At 47.5% G+C, this 21,425-nt stretch overlaps 3 protein-coding genes across 3 annotated transcripts; all 3 read right to left on the reverse strand.

Annotated features, from left to right (window-relative positions):
• Window positions 1-12,657: 12,657 nt before the first annotated feature.
• Window positions 12,658-14,562, reverse strand: LOC123049671 (uncharacterized). The gene is made up of 5 exons (XM_044472562.1): window positions 14,303-14,562; window positions 13,456-14,181; window positions 13,211-13,366; window positions 13,068-13,133; window positions 12,658-12,987 (listed from the first exon to the last, which is right to left on the reverse strand). Exons 2-5 carry the CDS (start codon window positions 14,179-14,181, stop codon window positions 12,826-12,828), a joined length of 1,110 nt encoding a protein of 369 aa, XP_044328497.1. The 5' UTR covers window positions 14,303-14,562; the 3' UTR covers window positions 12,658-12,825.
• Window positions 14,563-16,361: 1,799 nt separating this feature from the next.
• LOC123054005 (uncharacterized) lies at window positions 16,362-17,493 on the reverse strand. The gene is made up of 3 exons (XM_044477644.1): window positions 17,079-17,493; window positions 16,925-16,993; window positions 16,362-16,833 (listed from the first exon to the last, which is right to left on the reverse strand). The coding sequence occupies exons 1-3, from the start codon at window positions 17,133-17,135 to the stop codon at window positions 16,579-16,581; spliced, it is 381 nt and encodes a 126-aa protein (XP_044333579.1). The 5' UTR covers window positions 17,136-17,493; the 3' UTR covers window positions 16,362-16,578.
• Window positions 17,354-21,170, reverse strand: LOC123054004 (protein FAR1-RELATED SEQUENCE 7). Its single transcript, XM_044477643.1, has 7 exons — window positions 20,981-21,170; window positions 20,613-20,891; window positions 20,262-20,526; window positions 19,482-20,172; window positions 18,948-19,405; window positions 18,564-18,851; window positions 17,354-18,422 (listed from the first exon to the last, which is right to left on the reverse strand). The coding sequence occupies exons 1-7, from the start codon at window positions 21,007-21,009 to the stop codon at window positions 17,526-17,528; spliced, it is 2,907 nt and encodes a 968-aa protein (XP_044333578.1). The 5' UTR covers window positions 21,010-21,170; the 3' UTR covers window positions 17,354-17,525.
• Between the last annotated feature and the right edge of the window lie 255 nt (window positions 21,171-21,425).

Consider the following 21,425-nt stretch of genomic DNA (forward strand, 5'->3'; position numbering starts at 1 on the left):
TTAGCGGACAAGAAGAAGGCCGGCAACACCCAAGGTATATGTGATATACAAGTAATTGATGTGTACCTTACCAGTACTCGTAGTAGCTCCTGGGTATTTGATACCGGTGTGGTTGCTCATATTTGTAACTCAAAGCAGGAACTACGGAATAAACGGAGACTGGCAAAGGACGAGGTGACGATGCGCGTCGGGAATGGTTCCAAGGTCGATGTGATCGCCGTTGGCACGCTACCTCTGCATCTACCCACGGGATTAGTTTTAAACCTCAATAATTGTTATTTAGTGCCAGCTTTGAGCATGAACATTGTATCTGGATCTCGTTTAATTCGAGATGGCTACTCATTTAAATCTGAGAATAATGGTTGTTCTATTTATTTGAGAGATATGTTTTATGGTCATGCCCCGCTGGTCAATGGTTTATTTTTGATGAATCTCGAACGTGATGTTACACATGTTCATAGTGTGAATACCAAAAGATGTAAAGTTGATAACGATAGTCCCACATACTTGTGGCACTGCCGCCTTGGTCACATTGGTGTCAAGCGCATGAAGAAGCTCCATGCAGATGGACTTTTGGAGTCTCTTGATTACGAATCATTTGACACGTGCGAACCATGCCTCATGGGTAAGATGACCAAGACTCCGTTCTCCGGAACAATGGAGCGAGCAACCAACTTATTGGAAATCATACATACCGATGTGTGCGGTCCAATGAGTGTTGAGGCTCGCGGAGGATATCGTTATGTTCTCACTCTCACTGATGATTTAAGTAGATATGGGTATGTCTACCTGATGAAACACAAGTCTGAAACCTTTGAAAAGTTCAAGGAATTTCAGAGTGAAGTAGAGAATCAACGTGACAGGAGAATAAAATTCCTACGATCAGATCGTGGTGGAGAATATTTAAGTCACGAGTTTGGTGCACACTTAAGGAAATGTGGAATAGTTTCACAACTCACGCCGCCTGGAACACCTCAGAGAAATGGTGTGTCCGAACGTCGTAATCGCACTCTATTGGATATGGTGCGATCTATGATGTCTCTTACCGATTTACCGCTCTCATTTTGGGGTTATGCTTTAGAGACTGCCGCATTCACTTTAAATAGGGCTCCGTCGAAATCCGTTGAGACGACACCGTATGAATTATGGTTTGGGAAGAACCTAAGCTGTCGTTTCTAAAAGTTTGGGGATGCGATGCTTATGTCAAGAAACTTCAACCTGAAAAGCTCGAACCCAAATCGGAAAAAATGCGTCTTCATAGGATACCCTAAGGAAACTATTGGGTATACCTTCTACCTCAGATCCGAAGGCAAGATCTTCGTTGCCAAGAACGGGTCCTTTCTGGAGAAGGAGTTTCTCTCGAAAGAATTGAGTGGGAGGAAAGTGGAACTTGATGAGGTGATAGTCACCCCTTCCGAACCGGAAAGTAGCGCAGCGCGGGAAAATGTTCCTGTGGTGCCTACACCGACTAGGGAGGAAGTTAATGATGATGATCATGAAGCTTCAGATCAAGTTACTGAACTTCGTAGGTCCACAAGGACACGTTCCGCACCAGAGTGGTACGGCAACCCTGTCCTGGAAATCATGTTGTTAGACAACGGTGAACCTTCGAACTATGAAGAAGCGATGGCGGGCCCGGATTCCGACAAATGGCTAGAAGCCATGAAATCCGAGATAGGATCCATGTATGAAAACGAAGTATGGACTTTGACTGACTTGCCCGATGATCGGCGAGCCATAGAAAACAAATGGATCTTTAAGAAGAAGACGGACGCGGATGGTAATGTGACCATCTACAAAGCTCGACTTGTCGCTAAGGGTTATCGACAAGTTCAAGGGGTTGACTACGATGAGACTTTCTCACCCGTAGCGAAGCTGAAGTCCGTCCGAATCATGTTAGCAATTGCCGCATACTATGATTATGAGATATGGCAGATGGACGTCAAAACGGCATTCCTTAACGGCTTCCTTAAGGAAGAGTTGTATATGATGCAGCCGGAAGGTTTTGTCGATCCTAAGAATGCTAACAAAGTATGCAAGCTCCAGCGCTCAATTTATGGGCTGGTGCAAGCATCTCGGAGTTGGAACATTCGCTTTGATGAGATGATCAAAGCGTTTGGGTTTACACAGACTTATGGAGAAGCCTGTGTTTACAAGAAAGTGAGTGGGAGCTCTGTAGCATTTCTCATATTATATGTGGATGACATACTATTGATGGGAAATGATATAGAATTCTTGGAAAGTATAAAGGCCTATTTGAATAAGTGTTTTTCAATGAAGGACCTTGGAGAAGCTGCTTATATATTAGGCATCAAGATCTATAGGGATAGATCAAGACGCCTCATTGGTCTTTCACAGAGTACATACCTTGACAAGATATTGAAGAAGTTCAATATGGATCAGTCCAAGAAGGGGTTCTTGCCTGTATTGCAAGGTGTGCAGTTGAGCACGGCTCAATGCCCGACCACGGCAGAAGATAGAGAAAGATGAGTGTCATCCCCTATGCCTCGGCCATAGGGTCTATTATGTATGCCATGCTGTGTACCAGACCTGATGTAAACCTTGCCGTAAGTTTGGTAGGAAGGTACCAAAGTAATCCCGGCATGGAACACTGGACAGCGGTCAAGAATATCCTGAAGTACCTGAAGAGGACTAAGGATATGTTTCTCGTTTATGGAGGTGATGAAGAGCTCGTCGTAAAGGGTTACGTCGACGCTAGCTTCGACACAGATCTGGATGACTCGAAGTCACAGACCGGATACGTGTATATTTTGAATAGAGGAGCAGTAAGCTGGTGCAGTTGCAAGCAAAGCGTCGTGGCGGGATCTACATGTGAAGCGAAGTACATGGCAGCCTCGGAGGCAGCACAGGAAGCAGTCTGGATGAAGGAGTTCATTACCGACCTAGGGGTGATTCCCAATGCGTCGGGCCCGATGACTCTCTTCTGTGACAACACTGGAGCTATTGCCCTTGCGAAGGAGCCCAGGTTTCACAGGAAGACCAGGAATATCAAGCGTCGCTTCAACTCCATTCGTGAAAGTGTTCAAAATGGAGACATAGATATTTGTAAAGTACATACGGACCTGAATGTAGCAGATCCGTTGACTAAACCTCTCCCTAGGGCAAAACATGATCAACACCAGGACGCAATGGGTGTTCGATTCATCACAATGTAACTAGATTATTGACTCTAGTGCAAGTGGGAGACTGTTGGAAATATGCCCTAGAGGCAATAATAAATGGTTATTATTATATTTCTTTGTTCATGATAATTGTCTATTATTCATGCTATAATTGTATTGTCCGGAAATCGTAATACATGTGTGAATACATAGACCACAACGTGTCCCTAGTAAGCCTCTAGTTGACTAGCTCGTTGATCAACAGATAGTCATGGTTTCCTGACTATGGACATTGGATGTCATTGATAACGGGATCACATTATTAGGAGAATGATGTGATGGACAAGACCCAATCCTAAGCATAGCATAAAAGATCGTGTAGTTTCGTTTGCTAGAGCTTTTCCAATGTCAAGTATCTTTTCCTTAGACCATGAGATCGTGCAACTCCCGGATTCCGTAGGAGTCCTTTGGATGTGCCAAACGTCACAACGTAACTGGGTGACTATAAAGGTGCACTACGGGTATCTCCGAAAGTGTCTGTTGGGTTGGCACGGATCGAGACTGGGATTTGTCACTCCGTGTGACGGAGAGGTATCTCTGGGCCCACTCGGTAATGCATCATCATAATGAGCTCAATGTGACTAAGGCGTTAGTCACGGGATCATGCATTGCGGTACGAGTAAAGAGACTTGCCGGTAACGAGATTGAACAAGGTATTGGGATACCGACGATCGAATCTCGGGCAAGTAACATACCGATTGACAAAGGGAATTGCATACGGATTGATTGAATCCTCGACACCGTGGTTCATCCGATGAGATCATCGTGGAACATGTGGGAGCCAACATGGGTATCCAGATCCCGCTGTTGGTTATTGACCGGAGAGGCGTCTCGGTCATGTCTGCATGTCTCCCGAACCCGTAGGGTCTACACACTTAAGGTTCGGTGACGCTAGGGTTGTAGAGATATATGTATGCGGAAACCCGAAAGTTGTTCGGAGTCCCGGATGAGATCCCGGACGTCACGAGAGGTTCCGGAATGGTCCGGAGGTGAAGAATTATATATAGGAAGTCCAGTTTCGGCCACCGGGAAAGTTTCGGGGGTTACCGGTATTGTACCGGGACCACCGGAAGGGTCCCGGGGGTCCACCGGGTGGGGCCACCTATCCCGGAGGGCCCCGTGGGCTGAAAGTGGAAGGGAACCAGCCCTTAGTGGGCTGGGGCGCCCCCCTTGGTCCTCCCCCCATGCGCCTAGGGTTGGGAACCCTAGGGGGGAGTTCCCCCTTGCCTTGGGGGGCAAGGCAACCCCTTTCCCCCTTGTGGCCGCCGCCCCCCCTTGAGATCCCATCTCTTGGGGCCGGCGCCCCCCCCCAGGGGGCCTATATAAAGGGGGGGAGGGAGGGCAGCAAGCTACAGCCTTGGGCGCCTCCCTCCTCCCCTGCAACACCTCTCTCTCTCTCGCAGAAGCTCGGCGAAGCCCTGCAGGAGACCCGCTACATCCACCACCACGCCGTCGTGCTGCTGGATCTCCATCAACCTCTCCTTCCCCCTTGCTGGATCAAGAAGGAAGAGACGTCGCTGCACCGTACGTGTGTTGAACGCGGAGGTGCTGTCCGTTCGGCACTCGGTCATCGGTGATTTGGATCACGGCGAGTACGACTCCGTCATCCACGTTCATTGGAACGCTTCCGCTCGCGATCTACAAGGGTATGTAGATGCACTCCCTTCCCCTCGTTGCTAGTATACTCCATAGATGCATCTTGGTGAACGTAGGAAAAATTTTAAAATTATACTACGATTCCCAACATGCCATGGGTCGGCCGCACTACCTTCTTCCCTCGCTACTGGACTTCCTCCGCTCCAGGCCCACAGGTATTCCTCCCACACCCCTACTAGTCCTTCGTGACAGCCCATCCCGCCCTGCCCTCTCCTCCGCGTGACCCTGTACCGCCCCCATTTCGCATGTTGTGGAGTAAATAACATAAAACTACCACAACTCAGGCTAGGTTCCAAAAAACTACTACTTTTTGAAAATATCCAAAACGCTACTACAAAGTTAGTTGGATGCTTAAAAAAACACTAATTGTTGTCTCGTCAAAATTTAATCATGTTTGTGGTTGTGGCCCACATGTAAGCAATGACGTGACATGTAACTATACATCGCTTAGTATGACAGTAGCTCTCGTCTCGCCTGAAACTTTTTCAAGGATGTACAGTACTGGGGCGGCCCATTCTTACCGTTTTTTTGTCCGCACTCACTTGCTCCGTGGTTGGTTGCGTTCGCTGCGGTTTTCATCGGGTTTTTTCTTTTCCATTTCTATTGTTTTTTCTTTCTGTTTTCTTTGTTTCTTCATCGCTTTCCTCAGGTTTTTAATTTCTTAATTTTATTTTTCAACATTTGGATTTTCCACTGTTTTTCTTCATTTTTCTTTGTTTTCAACTGTTTTGTATCGATTTTCTTTTTTGTCTCCGGTTTCCTTTGTTTCTTTTTTGGTTTTCTTTGGTTTCTTTGTTTCTTAGTCGGTTTTCATTGTTTTCATTCTTTTGCATTGGTTTGCTTTAGTTTTTATTTATATTTTGTTCATCGTTTAACTTCAATTTACCTTTTTTATTTCTTGGGTTTCTTCATTTTTCATTGGTTTTCTTGGCTTTTCTTTGGTTTCTTTGTCGGTTTTGTTTTATTTTTCAATATAGGTATATTTTTTCACTACATAATGTACATTTTTTATGTACATGTGAAAGAATTTTTTTCATGCACGTTAAACACTTTGCAAGTCCATGATGTATATTTTTTCTAAAATACATGTTTTGAACACTTTTTATGAACATGGTCAACATTTTCAAATGCCCATTCAACATTTTTTAATGGCAATAAACGTTTTCCCACACACAATGTACATTTTTTAAATACATGATCAATATCTTTTTCATACATTGTATATTTTTGTGCAAATGAGAAACATTTTCTCTATACACATTTAACATTTGCTTGTTTGACGGTTTTCAAATACTTCATAACAATTTTTAAATGCTTAATTAACATTTTCAAATACATGAAAGACTTTTTTCATACACATTGTTTTTAATACATTTTAGAATACTTGATTAACATTTTTAAAAATATTTATGTGAAGTGTTTTTGCAATATATATATTTATAATACGCTAAATCGCCTGTGCACATGCGGCTACGCGAGGTCGTTATCCTCGCCACTCGCACCCACGCGATTCGTACTAACTCCAATACGACGCTCGCGTATAAACTCCCCTGGGCAGCGTACACCTCCTTGTATAGGGCTCGTATTTCTCTCTACGCGTCAGTAAAGGCCCACATGCCACCTGGTGGTGACAACGGCGAGCTGCAACAGGCGGCAGCGACCAACGCCAAGGCATTTACTGAGCTGCAGCCACAACGGCTACGTGCACCAGGCGGGAGGGAGATGCGCGTTGGTCATACCTCAGCCGCAACGGCTAGCGCGACGCTCCTCTCTGCCTTTAAAAACGCCATGTTCCCGTGCTTCGGATGGCCATTCCAAGCAGCTCCTCTTCTCCATTTCTCTCAGATTAGCCGGGCTTGCAAAGCATGTGTTCGTCCGTATCCCGTAATAGTTCAACACCACCTCCATCTCACCACACGAGCAATCAGATGCCTCCACTCCCTCTCATCCGTTGCCCCGAATGCAACGCCGGCTACGTCCTGTGGTTCGTCTCCGGGACAGAACTGAACCCAGGGAGGCACTTCTACAAGTGCGAACGGCATGGGGTAAGTTTTTCGAGACTGTCTCATTCCATCTTCTCCGGGGCATTCTAATCTTTGTGCATGCTACGCTAAATCGCCTGTGCACATGCGGCTACGCGAGGTCGTTATCCTCGCCACTCGCACCCACGCGATTCGTACTAACTCCAATACGACGCTCGCGTATAAACTCCCCTGGGCAGCGTACACCTCCTTGTATAGGGCTCGTATTTCTCTCTACGCGTCAGTAAAGGCCCACATGCCACCTGGTGGTGACAACGGCGAGCTGCAACAGGCGGCAGCGACCAACGCCAAGGCATTTACTGAGCTGCAGCCACAACGGCTACGTGCACCAGGCGGGAGGGAGATGCGCGTTGGTCATACCTCAGCCGCAACGGCTAGCGCGTCGCTCCTCTCTGCCTTTAAAAACGCCATGTTCCCGTGCTTCGGATGGCCATTCCAAGCAGCTCCTCTTCTCCATTTCTCTCAGATTAGCCGGGCTTGCAAAGCATGTGTTCGTCCGTATCCCGTAATAGTTCAACACCACCTCCATCTCACCACACGAGCAATCAGATGCCTCCACTCCCTCTCATCCGTTGCCCCGAATGCAACGCCGGCTACGTCCTGTGGTTCGTCTCCGGGACAGAACTGAACCCAGGGAGGCACTTCTACAAGTGCGAACGGCATGGGGTAAGTTTTTCGAGACTGTCTCATTCCATCTTCTCCGGGGCATTCTAATCTTTGTGCATGCTACGCTAAATCGCCTGTGCACATGCGGCTACGCGAGGTCGTTATCCTCGCCACTCGCACCCACGCGATTCGTACTAACTCCAATACGACGCTCGCGTATAAACTCCCCTGGGCAGCGTACACCTCCTTGTATAGGGCTCGTATTTCTCTCTACGCGTCAGTAAAGGCCCACATGCCACCTGGTGGTGACAACGGCGAGCTGCAACAGGCGGCAGCGACCAACGCCAAGGCATTTACTGAGCTGCAGCCACAACGGCTACGTGCACCAGGCGGGAGGGAGATGCGCGTTGGTCATACCTCAGCCGCAACGGCTAGCGCGACGCTCCTCTCTGCCTTTAAAAACGCCATGTTCCCGTGCTTCGGATGGCCATTCCAAGCAGCTCCTCTTCTCCATTTCTCTCAGATTAGCCGGGCTTGCAAAGCATGTGTTCGTCCGTATCCCGTAATAGTTCAACACCACCTCCATCTCACCACACGAGCAATCAGATGCCTCCACTCCCTCTCATCCGTTGCCCCGAATGCAACGCCGGCTACGTCCTGTGGTTCGTCTCCGGGACAGAACTGAACCCAGGGAGGCACTTCTACAAGTGCGAACGGCATGGGGTAAGTTTTTCGAGACTGTCTCATTCCATCTTCTCCGGGGCATTCTAATCTTTGTGCATGCTGCAGCACGGAGGGTGTAGGTTTTGGAAGTGGGAGAACAAGTACATATAGTACTTAAGCGAGCGGTGGGGACATCTTATCTCGCACGCGTCGGTCCATCGCCATGTCGCACTGCTCGAGCAGAACCAGGCATTCCTGAAGAACATTTTCATGCTGTGCCTCGCGAATTTGGTGGTCATGGTCACTATCTGCCTCCACAAATTCTGAAGTATCATCGCGTCTGCGCACTGACTGCCGCGCACGGCCATGGGCACGACAAGGGCACCGTTGTAGTAACATATGTAGTGTCCCCCCCCCCCCCTCTTCCTAGGGCACTAGAACGTATAATTATATGTTCTAGTAACGCATGCCGATCTGCATGTATAAGTTAGTACGTTCAGCAAGCTCATGCAGGCCGCTAGTGGCTATGTGTAATAAAATTATCTCGATGTCGTCATGAGTGGTGGCCGTCCTACCGTAATTAATATGTCACTAATCAGGAAACAGACGCAAACACGTACTTACTGTGAGAGAGTGAGGTCATCGCCCAGTCGTTCACTTCAATGCACCAATAAGAGAGGGCGCTGCGCGGCATCAATACGCCCAGCCCACCTGCACCGAGTAACGACACCCATCACGAATGGATTGCTCCAATTAATATGGCCTGCAGACGAACAGAAGACGACAGGGCACGCGTGCTCTATAAATTTAGCTCTCGCGGCCAGACCCTCGACCAACACACACGGCGCCTTCCTCCGGCAACACATAGCCACCATCGCGCGATTGCCCGTCTTTGTAAGCAGCACCGACATCACCGTGGTGTTCCAGTGGCCGGTCAAAGGTAAACAGCTTCTTATCGTTGCACCTGCCTTTCATTACGAAGATTAGGGACGGTGTAAACAATCAACATGGTGTTCGTGTGCGTGTGCCTTCGCAGATGGATGAACCCATGCAGCCCCAGGGCACGAGCGACACGAACAATCCCTCTCCAACGTCACGCTGCTCTCCAACCAAAGTACGTGCCATGCTAGACTCCTTTGATGAATTCAAACAATCTCTTGTCCAGGAGATGGGTTTTCAAGGCCTACTCGAGTTGCCACATTTGCCAAGGATTAGCCTCAAATTAAGTATATGGATCATGGCTAGAGTCGATGAGTTGTCTAGAACTATTTACATTCGTCCTGGCAGACAAATGTCGTTCAGGGCACCGGACGTGTTCAAAGTTTTTGGAGTACCGCCTGGCCGCGTACACATACAGAAAGCCTCTGCTGCTGAGACCAACCACGTGCGCGATGTGTTAAGGATAAACCAGAGTGGTAAAAACCTATTATCTGCTGTCGAGAAAATTTTAGTTAGATCAATAGACGAGCCATGACCACACGAACACGCATTATTGGGGGGCACTCGTCCAGATAGACCATATAAGCGAGTTTGATTGGTGCGAGTATGTGATAGAAGAGTTGATGGCTGCATGCTCAAGAGTAAAAACAGATCTCAAGGCAGGACGGCCTGTCACGTATCTTCACGCCTGCCATTTATTCTTGCAGGTCAGTTTCGGGATTTCTATCGCTAGAATCAATTATGCCCGTACGCACGTTTAACTTTTTATTTTCTGTAAATAGGTCTTTTACCTAGACAACCTCGATCTTGGGATTTTCAACTTACCGCACACTACATTCCCTCGAATAGCTGTGTTCGACGACACGCAGTTCAGACGTATGCTTTTACAATGCAGCGTGGGGGGGAAAGGCAATACAGACTTCTCCGGAGCAATGGTCCGGCTCTTTTTTTCCGTTTTCAGTTATTCACGTCTAAATATCACGTTTTGTTGATGAACCCACGTGCAAATGACATTTGTCTCAACTTTACAGATCCGCGAGGCTGATCAGGTGTGCTATACCAGGAGTGCGTGGGACACCCCACCAGATCCTGTGGGCCGCGTGGCTCCCATGTTACCCGGGCTCCAATGCAACAGAGTACAGGCGTCGGCTGGGCCACACAGAATCTACCCCACCGCAAATCCGCAACCGATCTCCTTCATGCTGCCCCAAGTGCCGCATGGAGCCTCACCTACGCCAACCACACCAGCTACTATTTATAGAGCACGCATGCCGACCAGAGGCGACTTTTCTACGTATCTAAAGAACAACTACCCAAAACTGGTATGGCAATCAACATTTGGTAATCCCGGATCATTTTTTCTGCATCCCCGCATATTTTTTTCTCTCGCACGCCACATGCATTGTTTGCCTTGTAAAACATCCGATACATGACAAACATGCTTTTGCCACCTGTCCCAGGCAAGCTCGAGGGTCGGGATGCTGATGAAGCGCCACAACGCCACCACTTTTAGAATTGCAAACACCCTGAAGACTGACCTTATAGAGGAGAACACCAAGTTTCTTAACGCTCTTGTTAGTGAGCTCGGCGAGGGGTGCATATGCTGCAGCCTCCGATCGGTCCCATGCATCATCACCACGCCAGCCACAGCTGGTTCTCCGCAGTGCACGAACATCTTCCGTCGCAAGCTAGAAATGACCGAATCCGCTGGTACATCCATTAACGGACTGCTTGTGCCTAATTATTCCCACACCGTGTCCTCGACTAAACCCTTTCGTTATCCATAGGGGAAAGCTCCTCTGGTCAGAAGGTCACGTCATCAGCCTCGAAAGGGCTTAAGAAGATGAAAGGACCACTAGCGCTAGGTGATTTTCTATAATGTTTTTTTTAATCTTTATCAGTGCCAAGCCGGACAAGCATTTTTTCTGATTAGACGTCTCTCTCCCGCCAGATCACGAAACCACCAGCGCTGCTGTTTTTGTCACGCATACACAAGGCAAAACCTTGTTCACAAGTCAGTCACCAGCAGACGAGCAGAAGGGGTGGTGGGACGGCCTCGCGGGTTTGATCATGTTGATGGACGGAGATGCAGCGCACCCGGACGACGCTGTCCTGTTCGGCCAGGCATCATCTGAGTTGCCACCAAAGCAAGAGCGGCCGCACGCTGGGTTCGCCGTCTCGCACTGGATTGATGGCAAATGCCGTCCAAGTTTCCAAGTCCCTGTATGGAAAGCCATTGACGGTTTCCTGAATACCATCTCAACTGAAGAGATCGAAAGGTACATGCAACCCACTCTGTGTATTGTCATGCAAATACTGATCAAGTACTGTTCTTCACGCAAGAAAAAAAATACTTTCTTTCCGTAGGCCTTTCCTAATTCATGGTACGCCAAGGTACATCTCCATCACTCCAAGCCCACTATTGACCCAGATTTTAGGAAAGGACCCGTTAGACCACGAAGTATGTTCTCTTATATTCCGACGTCAAGATCAGATTGATGGCGAATCACTTTACGTGAACAACCGGTCTCGTTTTCGTTTATTTCTCGAGCCAGATATATCGGTCAGTATTTAAATTATGAGTACCACCTTAACACCGCCACCGCCCTCATTGTACTGTTCAAAATAATTTCCACGTACTTCTACCTTAGACTGCTGCTTTGGCTGGCGAAGAAATCTGGACACTTGTTTCTGCAAGGGCGCAGTTCATTGGGCCGCATTTGACACACAACATCGCGGAGTGCAGAATGGTATGCGTTAATAATCAATCCACGGTCACGATAAACGAAAGAGAAAAACCATGTTGCTTACAACTCCATTTTCTTTGACTTTTACAGTTCTTCCTGCCAACCATTTTCGACTTTGGATGGTGCCTGTACAACTGGGATATGAAGTGCAAGAATATCAATATTTTTGACCCTTCATACGGGAGCTGCACCACACAACGTCGCAGGGACCTCCTGGAAGCCGTTGCCGACAAGCTCCACGTGGCGCTCTTCACCACGATTTACAAGCTCTTCAACAACTGGCATGGGGATTGCATTAGATGGGAGAAAATCTTCCACGTCACTTCGCCTACCACAGTCAAGCAGTAAGTTCCCTTTATCGCTTAACTGTTTTACGCACAATCTATTATTAAATTATATTAATCCAATCGCAGGAAGGATACCGGGATTTGGGTTGTCCGCGTGGCAAAACACTTCGATGGCAGACAGGTTCTCGCGGATATGTCACAGGTGCGTTTTGGATTTGGGTGCGTTTAGGATTTGCGACCGTTGCACGGGCGACCCGAGAATCTAACATTTATCTATGTACTGCAATCATTGTCAACCATGCAGGGTTCCATCTTAGGAGAGCGGCAGGAGATTCTGACCGAGCTCGTTGAAATGAAGGGCAACATCGCCACCCTGCCGGATAGCATCACCAGCCTAATCACCTCATGGCCCGCCCCAGAGCACTAGTTACGCGTGCTGCCCTCCCATATTAAATAAACAGAAGGGCCGAAGCATGCAGCCTAATCATCCCAGCTTAGTACGTGTAATGTGTCTAGTTTGCATCCAATCCCACGCCATGGAGTGTAAAACAATTATCTATGTACTGTAATGCTTGTAATGGTCAACCAAAACCGTTTTAGGGCAGTGTAATATATAATAAAGACTGTCTGCTTTGATTTGTCAAAGTCTCAACGCCATGGTTTTCTGATCCCGCGCGCCAGAGCGCACGCGCTACCTGCCCCGCTACAAGCAAGCAAGGTGCTTTTCAATCTCTCTGTGCATGTTTTCGTTCATGCAGGCGATTGTTCCGTCGTTAAGTGCACTTAACTTACGAAAGAACAAGGTATTGCGCTCAGCACTAGCCAGTGCGTGCTCTTTCAGCGATCTATCTATGAAAGCCTTGGCCTGAAACACAATACAAATGCTTAGTGCGCGTCACTCATGCAGGTGCCTTAAAAAAAGAAAACTTGTTTTAACGAAATCACCTCCTGGATTTTGCTCCTAAGATTTTGGCCGTTCCATGGCAAGCTTTGGTCTGCCATACGCCTGGCCTGTTGCATGGATGCATGTGTCAGAACAAGGGCCGTGCGCAAAAATAATTAAACTTGCGATGGAGGCCTGTCCTCACCTTCATCACACCGTATCTCTTCGGAACGCTACCAACGACGGTATCTTTGTGTATCAGTCTTGACAAAATAAAGGCAGTGTAGAACTTTATTCTGGGACGCACAAGCGGTTCAGGCTTGACAGCTGTACCAGTGTCGACAGAGTCGAAACGCAATGCCTGCCACCGAAACAACCCGACTTGTTTTAGATCAAAGTCTGAACAAACGAAAATTAGAGGCCTATGGACGATGGAAACAAACGCCTCACCTGCAACACTAGTGGGCACCCGTACAGCTGCGGCCTCTTCCCTTCCCTGTGTATTTCATGTACCTTCTCGGCTCCGCCGATGAGCTCAGAATGCACGTATCTACCCCAGTTCACCCTGTGCAGGTTAGCCGGGTCCATGCAAATAGCATACGCCTCCGTTGGGACAGTTTGCCTATTCTCCCTAGGACTGAAACAACTTGCCATGCAAAGCATTGCAAAACCAACCTGGGTCCTGATCTTATCGGCTTCAGAGAATGGGTTTTGGCATGGCTTCTTCAAAGCCCACCTAATGTCGCCTATGGTTACGTAAAAGCTCGACGGGCACAACCCTAGGTACTCTCTGATCTGCGTTACCTGTGCTGGTGAAGGCGGAACATTTCTTTTTTCTATTAATATGTCTCCACCTAGTGCAATCCCTAAGATGTTGTGGATGTCAACCTCGTTGAATGTGACATAAACATCATCATCTATCTTGAGCGCACCACGCTTAAGGTCTACATCTAGGAATAAACTCCAGCAGTACTCCCGATCCACATGAGTTATGTTGGCTACTTCTAGCATCCCCACGAGGCCAATCTCGCCTACTGCATCTCTCTGTGCATCACTAAAAAGAGCAGCCACCTCGTACACATCCTTTGGAGCGAAAGAACTGTCTACTGCGCTTCTTGGGTAAAGGCCTTTCTTCCTAGACTCATAAACCTGGCTACAACGTGGACGGCTAGACATCTAACCTCCAACAACCAGGAACGAAGAAAGGAAAAAAGGGTCAAGAACAAAGAACGCTCCATCAGTATGCATCCAATACGTGCGAGAAAGCATTACATCGAGCAAGGGGATAGGTGCCCACCTCGTCGTCGGCCGCCGGTCCGGCGAACCGCTCCCTCCAGAAGCAGAGATGGGGCAGTGGTGGAGTGCTCTGGTTCTTGGATAGACGAATGGCGTCCCTGAGACGACTCGTCCTCGGGCGACCTCTTTCTTATGCACGCAGAGGGGAGGGGGAGAGTACACAATAGTAATGGCTGACTAAACAGCTCTGTACACTCGCGTCAAATCGGACAGCCACGGCGGCAAAGCGTGATGATGGCCTGTGCGCGCTTGCCGATCATGTCTTCAAGGCGCGGTACCTCCTCTATCCAGCCGGGATCTCCTAGCGTACCGTGTCTATGTATTAAACAAACTACACGCTCGGTACGAAGAATCCTTTGCAAGCACGCAGCGGGCTCTCCAGGGCCACTACACACGCGGCCACACGTGATCCGGCCACACATGCACGCATTTAGCACCGCTCCTGCCAGTTTGAAAAACGTTCCCACCAATCGTTATTTAAAAAAACAATTACGGGTAAATCGCTCTAATCAATTCCCGCAGAGCTATACAGTTCGACGTATCTTTATGAACGGAAACAACCCATCGACCGATCGACCGCAAGATGACAACCGGAAACTAAATTGGTATGCAGCCCAAGACACAGCGAGTCGGACGAAGCATAGACACCCATCAACCCCCGTACCCCCGCTCGTTTTTTAATAACCAAAGCCACTGTTCTGCTGACGGAGGCAGCTCACGCGATCGGAGCGCACGATCCCACCCCCCCATGGCGAAGCACTGTTCAGGCTTGACCAACGTTTATTCGTGTGGTGGTGTGGTGGTGCAAGAAAAACGTACTTTTTCTATCGGGCCTTTTTGTTCCGTGCCGGAGGGTGATATATAAATAGTTTTTTTTTTCATTTGTAGATATATGAGAATCCGATAGTAGGATAGATTTTTTGTTTTCTTCATTTTACGGGACACTACCCATTACAAGAGGTTTACCTTCAACATTTTATATAATTATACCTATGTTGTACGCCAACTGCCCTTCGTTTGGTTTTTGAAAATTTCAACATTCCTCTTTTCTCTAGGATCTTGAAAAAACCAACTAATGTTTGGAGAGAGAAAAAATGAAAATGTATTTGGTTTTTGAAAGCTTCAAAAAACCTTTCTGGTTGTTTTTCTTGAAAACATGACGATGCATGTCCGTCGCTTGCATTCCTAATTCTTATAATATGATTTATTTGTAGAACCAGATGGCGGTTTACTATCCTTTTTTTTATAGTTAGAGCCATCTTGTAAGCCAAGTGCCCCTCGTTTGGTTTTTGAAAACTTAAAAAATCATCGATTTTGTCTAGGACCTTGAAAACAACACCGGGGAGCAGCATTTTGCCATGGACAAAATCCTACTTTTTTTCCTGAAAGCCTCAACATGCATGCAACACACTTGCATTCCTAATACTTAACATGAGATTTTTTGCTAATTATTACCATGTCTAATATATCACCACACTCTCATTCAAAAAATAGCTCGGGATGTGATTTAGAGTCCAGGCTAACATTCTTTTATTCCAGACTCTTACAAGCGTCAAAGCTATCCTCCTCAGAAGATGATGCCCTCAAACAACAACTTTTTTTGGTATGACAAAAAGCTATGGTGTATTTTGTTTTTCAAAACATCAAACATCCTTCTTGGTTTGTGTTCTTGAAAACATCACGGCGCGTGTTCCGCACTTGCCTTCCTAATTCGTATAACGAACTAATGTTTGGAGAGAGAAAAAATGAAAATGTATTTTGTTTTTGAAAACTTCAAAAAAACTTTTTGGTTGTTTTTCTTGAAAACATGACAATGCATGTCCCTCGCTTGCATTCCTAATTCTTATAATGTGATTTATTTGTAGAACCCGCGGGTTTACCGCCCAATTTTGTTATAATTAGAGCCATCTTGTAAGCCAAGTGCCCCTCGTTTGGTTTTTGAAAACTTACAAAATCACCGATTTGTCTAGGATCTTGAAAACAACACATTTTGCCGTGGACAAAATCCTACCTTCTTTTCTTGAAAGCCTCAACATCAACATGCATGCAACACGCTTGCATTCCTAATCCTTACCACTTTGCTAATTATTACCATGTCTAATATATCACCACACTCTCATTCATAAAATAGCTCGGGATGTGATTTAGAGTCCAGGCTAACGGGTAACATCATTTTATTCCCAGCTCTTACAAGCGGCATACACCTTTTTTTTAGCAACAGAAGCGGCATACACCTGGGCACATGCAAACCGGTTCCCACCGCAGGCCCATTGGGCCTTAACACAGTTTCGGCCTTTTACATGCAACGCTGTCGACCTCATCGTCGTCGTCCCACGAAGCCCACGCGCACGTGTATGCTACAGCGTGGAACAGTCGATGCCCAGCAGGTTCAGATTCTATCTCCTGCAGCAACTCTTCACATTCAGCAGGGTCGTTCTCGCCCCACCCTTCAGTTAAATCGTAAACTTCTGCATTTTCGGCTGCCACGCCTTCTTCAGTCTCACCTCCGATGTCTCCGCGACGCGCTTTACACTGAAACCAATCGTTTTATCGCATTCCATTAGTGAGAGTTCATGAACTGGAGCGGTATGTTCAATGAAAATGCAACCAGCGGGAAGCTTACATCGTTCTGAGGTGGAGCAACACCCTGTCGCGCAAGCTGTCCTTCTGTACTAACGGCACGCACCTCGCGCTGTATACATGAAAAAACACAAAGGCATGAGGAGGGGGAACCAAAGGTTGGCGCTGAAAGAAACAAGGAAGATGCAAGCGAGCACCTGAATTGTTTCGGTGCTACCTCCGTTGTCTGAACCAGCTGAAGACGAGCTCGACATGATGCTTGGTGTGCCCCTCTAGCACATGCAGGAGGTGTATATATAGGCTCGTGGACGGATATGGTTGAAATTTGAAAATGTCAGACCCCACACAGCAGGCACCTTGAATGCTTCATTTACTTCTGCGCCCTGACGCGCGCATAAACGGCGTTTTCAAAATCACCCAGGGCGCACCAAGTGACAGAGCTGCTTTACCTGTGCCCAACTAGCCGTCCAACACAGTTCGAAAACATTTATTAAGGCAACAGCCAAATACATGACACAAGTTTAGACAAACGTTCATGCAAACTAATTAGACAGAGGAACGCCAGGCATCGAGTACACCAGTGGCTTACTGCACGTAGTTTTCCTATGCCCAGGCAAGACAACAGCCAAATACATGCCACAAGTTCAGACAAACGTTCCTGGAAACGAATGAGCTGGAGGAACGCCAGGCATCGAGGACACCAGTGGCTTGCTGCACGTAGTTTTCCTATGCCCAGGCAACCCACACTTGCTGCATGTGCCCACTTTCCTTTCCTTTTTAGGCAACCCACACTTGCTGCATGTGCCCACTTTCCTTTCCTTTTTAGGGGCGTCACCACGGTCAGGGCAGGTGCTTGACTTGTGTCCTTTGCCCCTGCAAATAGAACAAAACCTTGATCTTTTGTTGCTCCCCTTCTCATACGGAGCCTTGTCCCTGCTTGTCGTTGGCCTGCCACGTTTCTTCTCCCTTTCCGGCGCAAGCATACTATCGCCCACATTGACATCCAGCCTTGATGCAGTTTCAGAATAGTCTGAATTGTAGCTATTTGCATTGGGACAAGATCCTTCTGATGCCATGTCTTGGGATTTTGTCCCCCCCTCACCCTGGCTTGCAGGTGGATGAACCGACACCGATGTTGCTCCTCCGGCGGACAAGTGATTCCCTTCTACACTCCTTACAGAGCACGCCGCCTTACAAGATTTAGTTTTCCCGTTCGAACCACCCGCAACTCCGGTGTTCGAAACCTGCTGCTCCGCAATGCCTAGGCCATCATTTGGTGCGCTAATTTCTGCTCCTCTCTCCCTCAGATCCACCAATCCATCCAACATGAATTTGTATGATTCTAGGTTTCTATCACCCATTTTAACCACTTCCAGAGCAGTGATGTACAAAGCAGAATGTCTATAAGTGGGTGCGTCCGGCGGCCCCATGTCCTGTTGGTAATGTTTTAGATGATCTGGCAGATTGTCTCTCCCGTGTATGCTCCATCTCTTCAGGATGTGTCTGGGTGGAATCTCCTTAAGCCGGAGCACATTCATGACCTATGAAGAACATATTATATCAGGAGGCTACATACGCATGACAGAACAACAGAAGAAACGTAAGTATGAGGTTTCCCTTTTTTATCATATATCAGAGGTGAGACCAAACCCCCCTACGCGTGGCATTGCAACCTCACTAACCTGCAGCGAGTGACAGCAAACCATCCCCATGTGCTCGAACAGGCCGCATATGCAGGAGAAATACCCCAAATTATCAGACACATTGACCTCGTAGCGGCATTTGAACCATTTCTCTCGCTTTTCAGCCTTCACGTGTGTCACTATGTATTTCTGTTTTGGTATGATCTCTTCTACATCATAGCTTCCGGATTCGTACAATATCCCCCCGAAAATCTCGAACATCTTCCTGGTGTACACCTTGCTAGCGTGCATTTCTAGTGGGGTGTTGACCTTCAAGACAGCTCCACTCTGCAAGAAAACAATAACAAGAGAGAAAAGTTATGTCAGATAAATCCCCAACAAGATTTTGGTACGGGTGCGGAGAGTCTGTGCAATACATCATACCAGCCTGGTTCGTTTTTCCTGGAACCCCTCTTCTTGTTCACGGTCAAACTGTAGCTTGTTGTACTGCTTGACAAACAGATTCATTGAGCAAGAAGGTGGCACATACTGTTTCAACATGTGATTGGCGCTCTCACTCCTCCCAGTGCTGGTTTGCCTTGCGCAGAATTTTCCTGCAAAGTATGGCTTGGCCCATTTCTGCCTTGTCTCGTAAATTTGCGTCAGGTGCGTGTTCTTAGTCAGTGAATACTTCTCAAGCAACGCTGCCCACCTGTCCTCAAACTCCTCTATAGTCAGCATTTCGTGAACCAATTTGTGGAATTCTGCCCTGAAATCAGATTTCTTGGTGTAATTAGACCCCAGGCTCTCTTTGGCCTTCTTCAGGATGTGCCACTTGCACCATCTCTGTGTTGCATCCGGATATACGTCCTCAATAGCGACTTCCATCGCCCTCGCTTGGTCTGCACAGAACGATACACAAGTTAATCATAGATCTGTACACAACTTGAAGTGGAGAACGCACATGTATTTTTTTACCTGTTAAAATGGTAATTGGTCTTTTCCCTCCCATCATCTTCACAAACTCATCAAAAATCCATTTGAAAGTGTCGACCGTCTCATCTCGCATGAGCACACCAGCATACAGCACACTTTGAAAGTGGTTGTTCACGCCAACAAAAATACCGAATGGCATATCGTATAGATTAGTCTTGTATGTGGTGTCGAACGTCACCACATCGCCAAAATGGTGGTATTGTTTTTTGCTACGTCCATTCGTCCACATGAGAGTACGTATTCTACTTTCATCATCTACCTGCACATTGTAACTGAACTCGCTGTCTTGGACCTTCATCTCTGAAAAAATTGCCATCGTCTTCCGTACATCGTCATCGGCCTGCTCCCTGCTCAGCTTCCCACATAATGTCCTGAGGCACCTTTTGGTGAACGGCACATTTTCGACCCTCCCAAAAAAAGTTGCAAGAGTACTGTAAACTTTGCTCAGGTTCACATTGTTCTCTCTAAGCTGTGATACTAGCTCTCTGGTATATTTGTCGATATGCCTATGTGAAGGGAAATGGAGCTTTTCAGCACATGTGTTTAACATCTGGTGATTGTGGCTTGACCTGAATTCGTTGATGTACCATCCATCGTCGTCTGTCCGCAAAAGTCTTATCATGGCCTGGCATTGACACCGTGATGATGTTGAATTTGGCTCTTTTGGCTTGCCCTGTTTTGTCACGGATATCAAAGATGGTAAGTGTCCAGGCCGAGCCTTATTACCACATAGCACGAATCAACTAAATGGTGGTTACTCACCGAGCAGCAGCACACGAACTCCTGCATGCACCTCGTGCCTTTTACATTGGTTCTGCTCTTTGCATATCTAATGCCAAAACCTGTCTCCCAGGAATAAAGATTGTAAAAATCGTAGGCCTCTATTATAGAGTCGAACGTCAGTCCAACTGATGGTGTCACTACGGTGTCTGTTTTCCTTTCAGCAAATCCCGTGAGCGCTGTTTCTAGGGCTATCACCCTCTCAGCACTTGTTGCTCTCTCGTCTGGCATTGCTACCTTCCTGTTCCTGAAACCAGCTACGAAAATGAGCGGGTGTATGATTAATCTAACAGACTCGGAGGAAATTGATAGCTGCTGGTAGCAAGTGATTACCTTGTAACCCACCCAACTTTGTCATCAAGGGCCACATATCTATTCTCCATCCTCGAAGCCCTATTCCCATCTAGATCCGCGATGTCTGTTTCTGTCATAACGTCGACAGAATCCAACAAATCCGCAAATCTGCCGCTGGGGTCGTCCTCGGTAACCTCTCGCAGGACGCTCAGCCTCTCCGGATCGATGCCAAAAACAGCCGAATCAGGGTAATTAGAAATGCCCCACGATACTGCCGAGCACACAGATCCGTTGCTTTCCGCCACCAAAGTAGACATGCTATGGAAGACATGGGGCTCTGTTAGAGGTCGCCTAGCACTATCTTCTGCTAAAACCAACGGGATTCATATGGATCCTCATGGACTAACCTGGATTTCTCTGTTTCTGCTGAAGCCATGGCGTCTGCTCCACCTTTGCGCCCCTAGGAGCGTGAGACTTCAAGAAGATGTACAGTGCTACAGCTCGACGGACGCGTTAGCCTGCGTGCTAAATGACGACGCACCCAACGTCAGGGCAATTATTACCCCACCGGCGCACCGGTGTCCCCACTAACGGACAAAGGTTGTATTTGTACGAAAATAAATGCGCGCGGCCCACTTACGAGAGCGTATAGCCGGCGTATTCCCATTCCGAAAAAATAAAACACTGTACTGTATTCGCGCGTGGTGGGAGAGGCTAATTTAGCTAGGGATCACGACGCGCTGCGGACGCACCAGATAAAGACCTCGCGTGGGGGCATGTCCCCAAAATTCGCGTCCCTTATAATATCTTTATCTTTATCTTTACCTACTAATGAACCACCTATTGCTTCTG

This window comes from Triticum aestivum, chromosome 2D (genome assembly GCF_018294505.1).
Source record: "Triticum aestivum cultivar Chinese Spring chromosome 2D, IWGSC CS RefSeq v2.1, whole genome shotgun sequence".
Classification (NCBI taxonomy): Eukaryota; Viridiplantae; Streptophyta; class Magnoliopsida; order Poales; family Poaceae; genus Triticum; species Triticum aestivum.

Bases quoted from the DNA above. Each gene is read 5' to 3' on its own strand.
- LOC123049671 (XM_044472562.1), bottom strand. From the start codon at position 14,181: ATGTCTAGCCGTCCACGTTGTAGCCAGGTTTATGAGTCTAGGAAGAAA. The intron at 13,134-13,210 runs GTGAGGACAGGC...TCCATGCAACAG, and splicing joins AGAGATACGGTGTGATGAAG to GCCAGGCGTATGGCAGACCA. The intron at 12,988-13,067 runs GTGATTTCGTTA...ATTGTGTTTCAG, and splicing joins TTAGGAGCAAAATCCAGGAG to GCCAAGGCTTTCATAGATAG.
- LOC123054005 (XM_044477644.1), bottom strand. From the start codon at position 17,135: ATGTCGAGCTCGTCTTCAGCTGGTTCAGACAACGGAGGTAGCACCGAA. The intron at 16,994-17,078 runs GTGCTCGCTTGC...TCATGTATACAG, and splicing joins GTAGCACCGAAACAATTCAG to CGCGAGGTGCGTGCCGTTAG. The intron at 16,834-16,924 runs GTAAGCTTCCCG...GATTGGTTTCAG, and splicing joins TTGCTCCACCTCAGAACGAT to TGTAAAGCGCGTCGCGGAGA.
- LOC123054004 (XM_044477643.1), bottom strand. From the start codon at position 21,009: ATGGCTTCAGCAGAAACAGAGAAATCCAG. The intron at 20,173-20,261 runs GTGAGTAACCAC...GTGACAAAACAG, and splicing joins AGTTCGTGTGCTGCTGCTCG to GGCAAGCCAAAAGAGCCAAA. The intron at 18,423-18,563 runs GTTAGTGAGGTT...TGTTCTTCATAG, and splicing joins TTTGCTGTCACTCGCTGCAG to GTCATGAATGTGCTCCGGCT.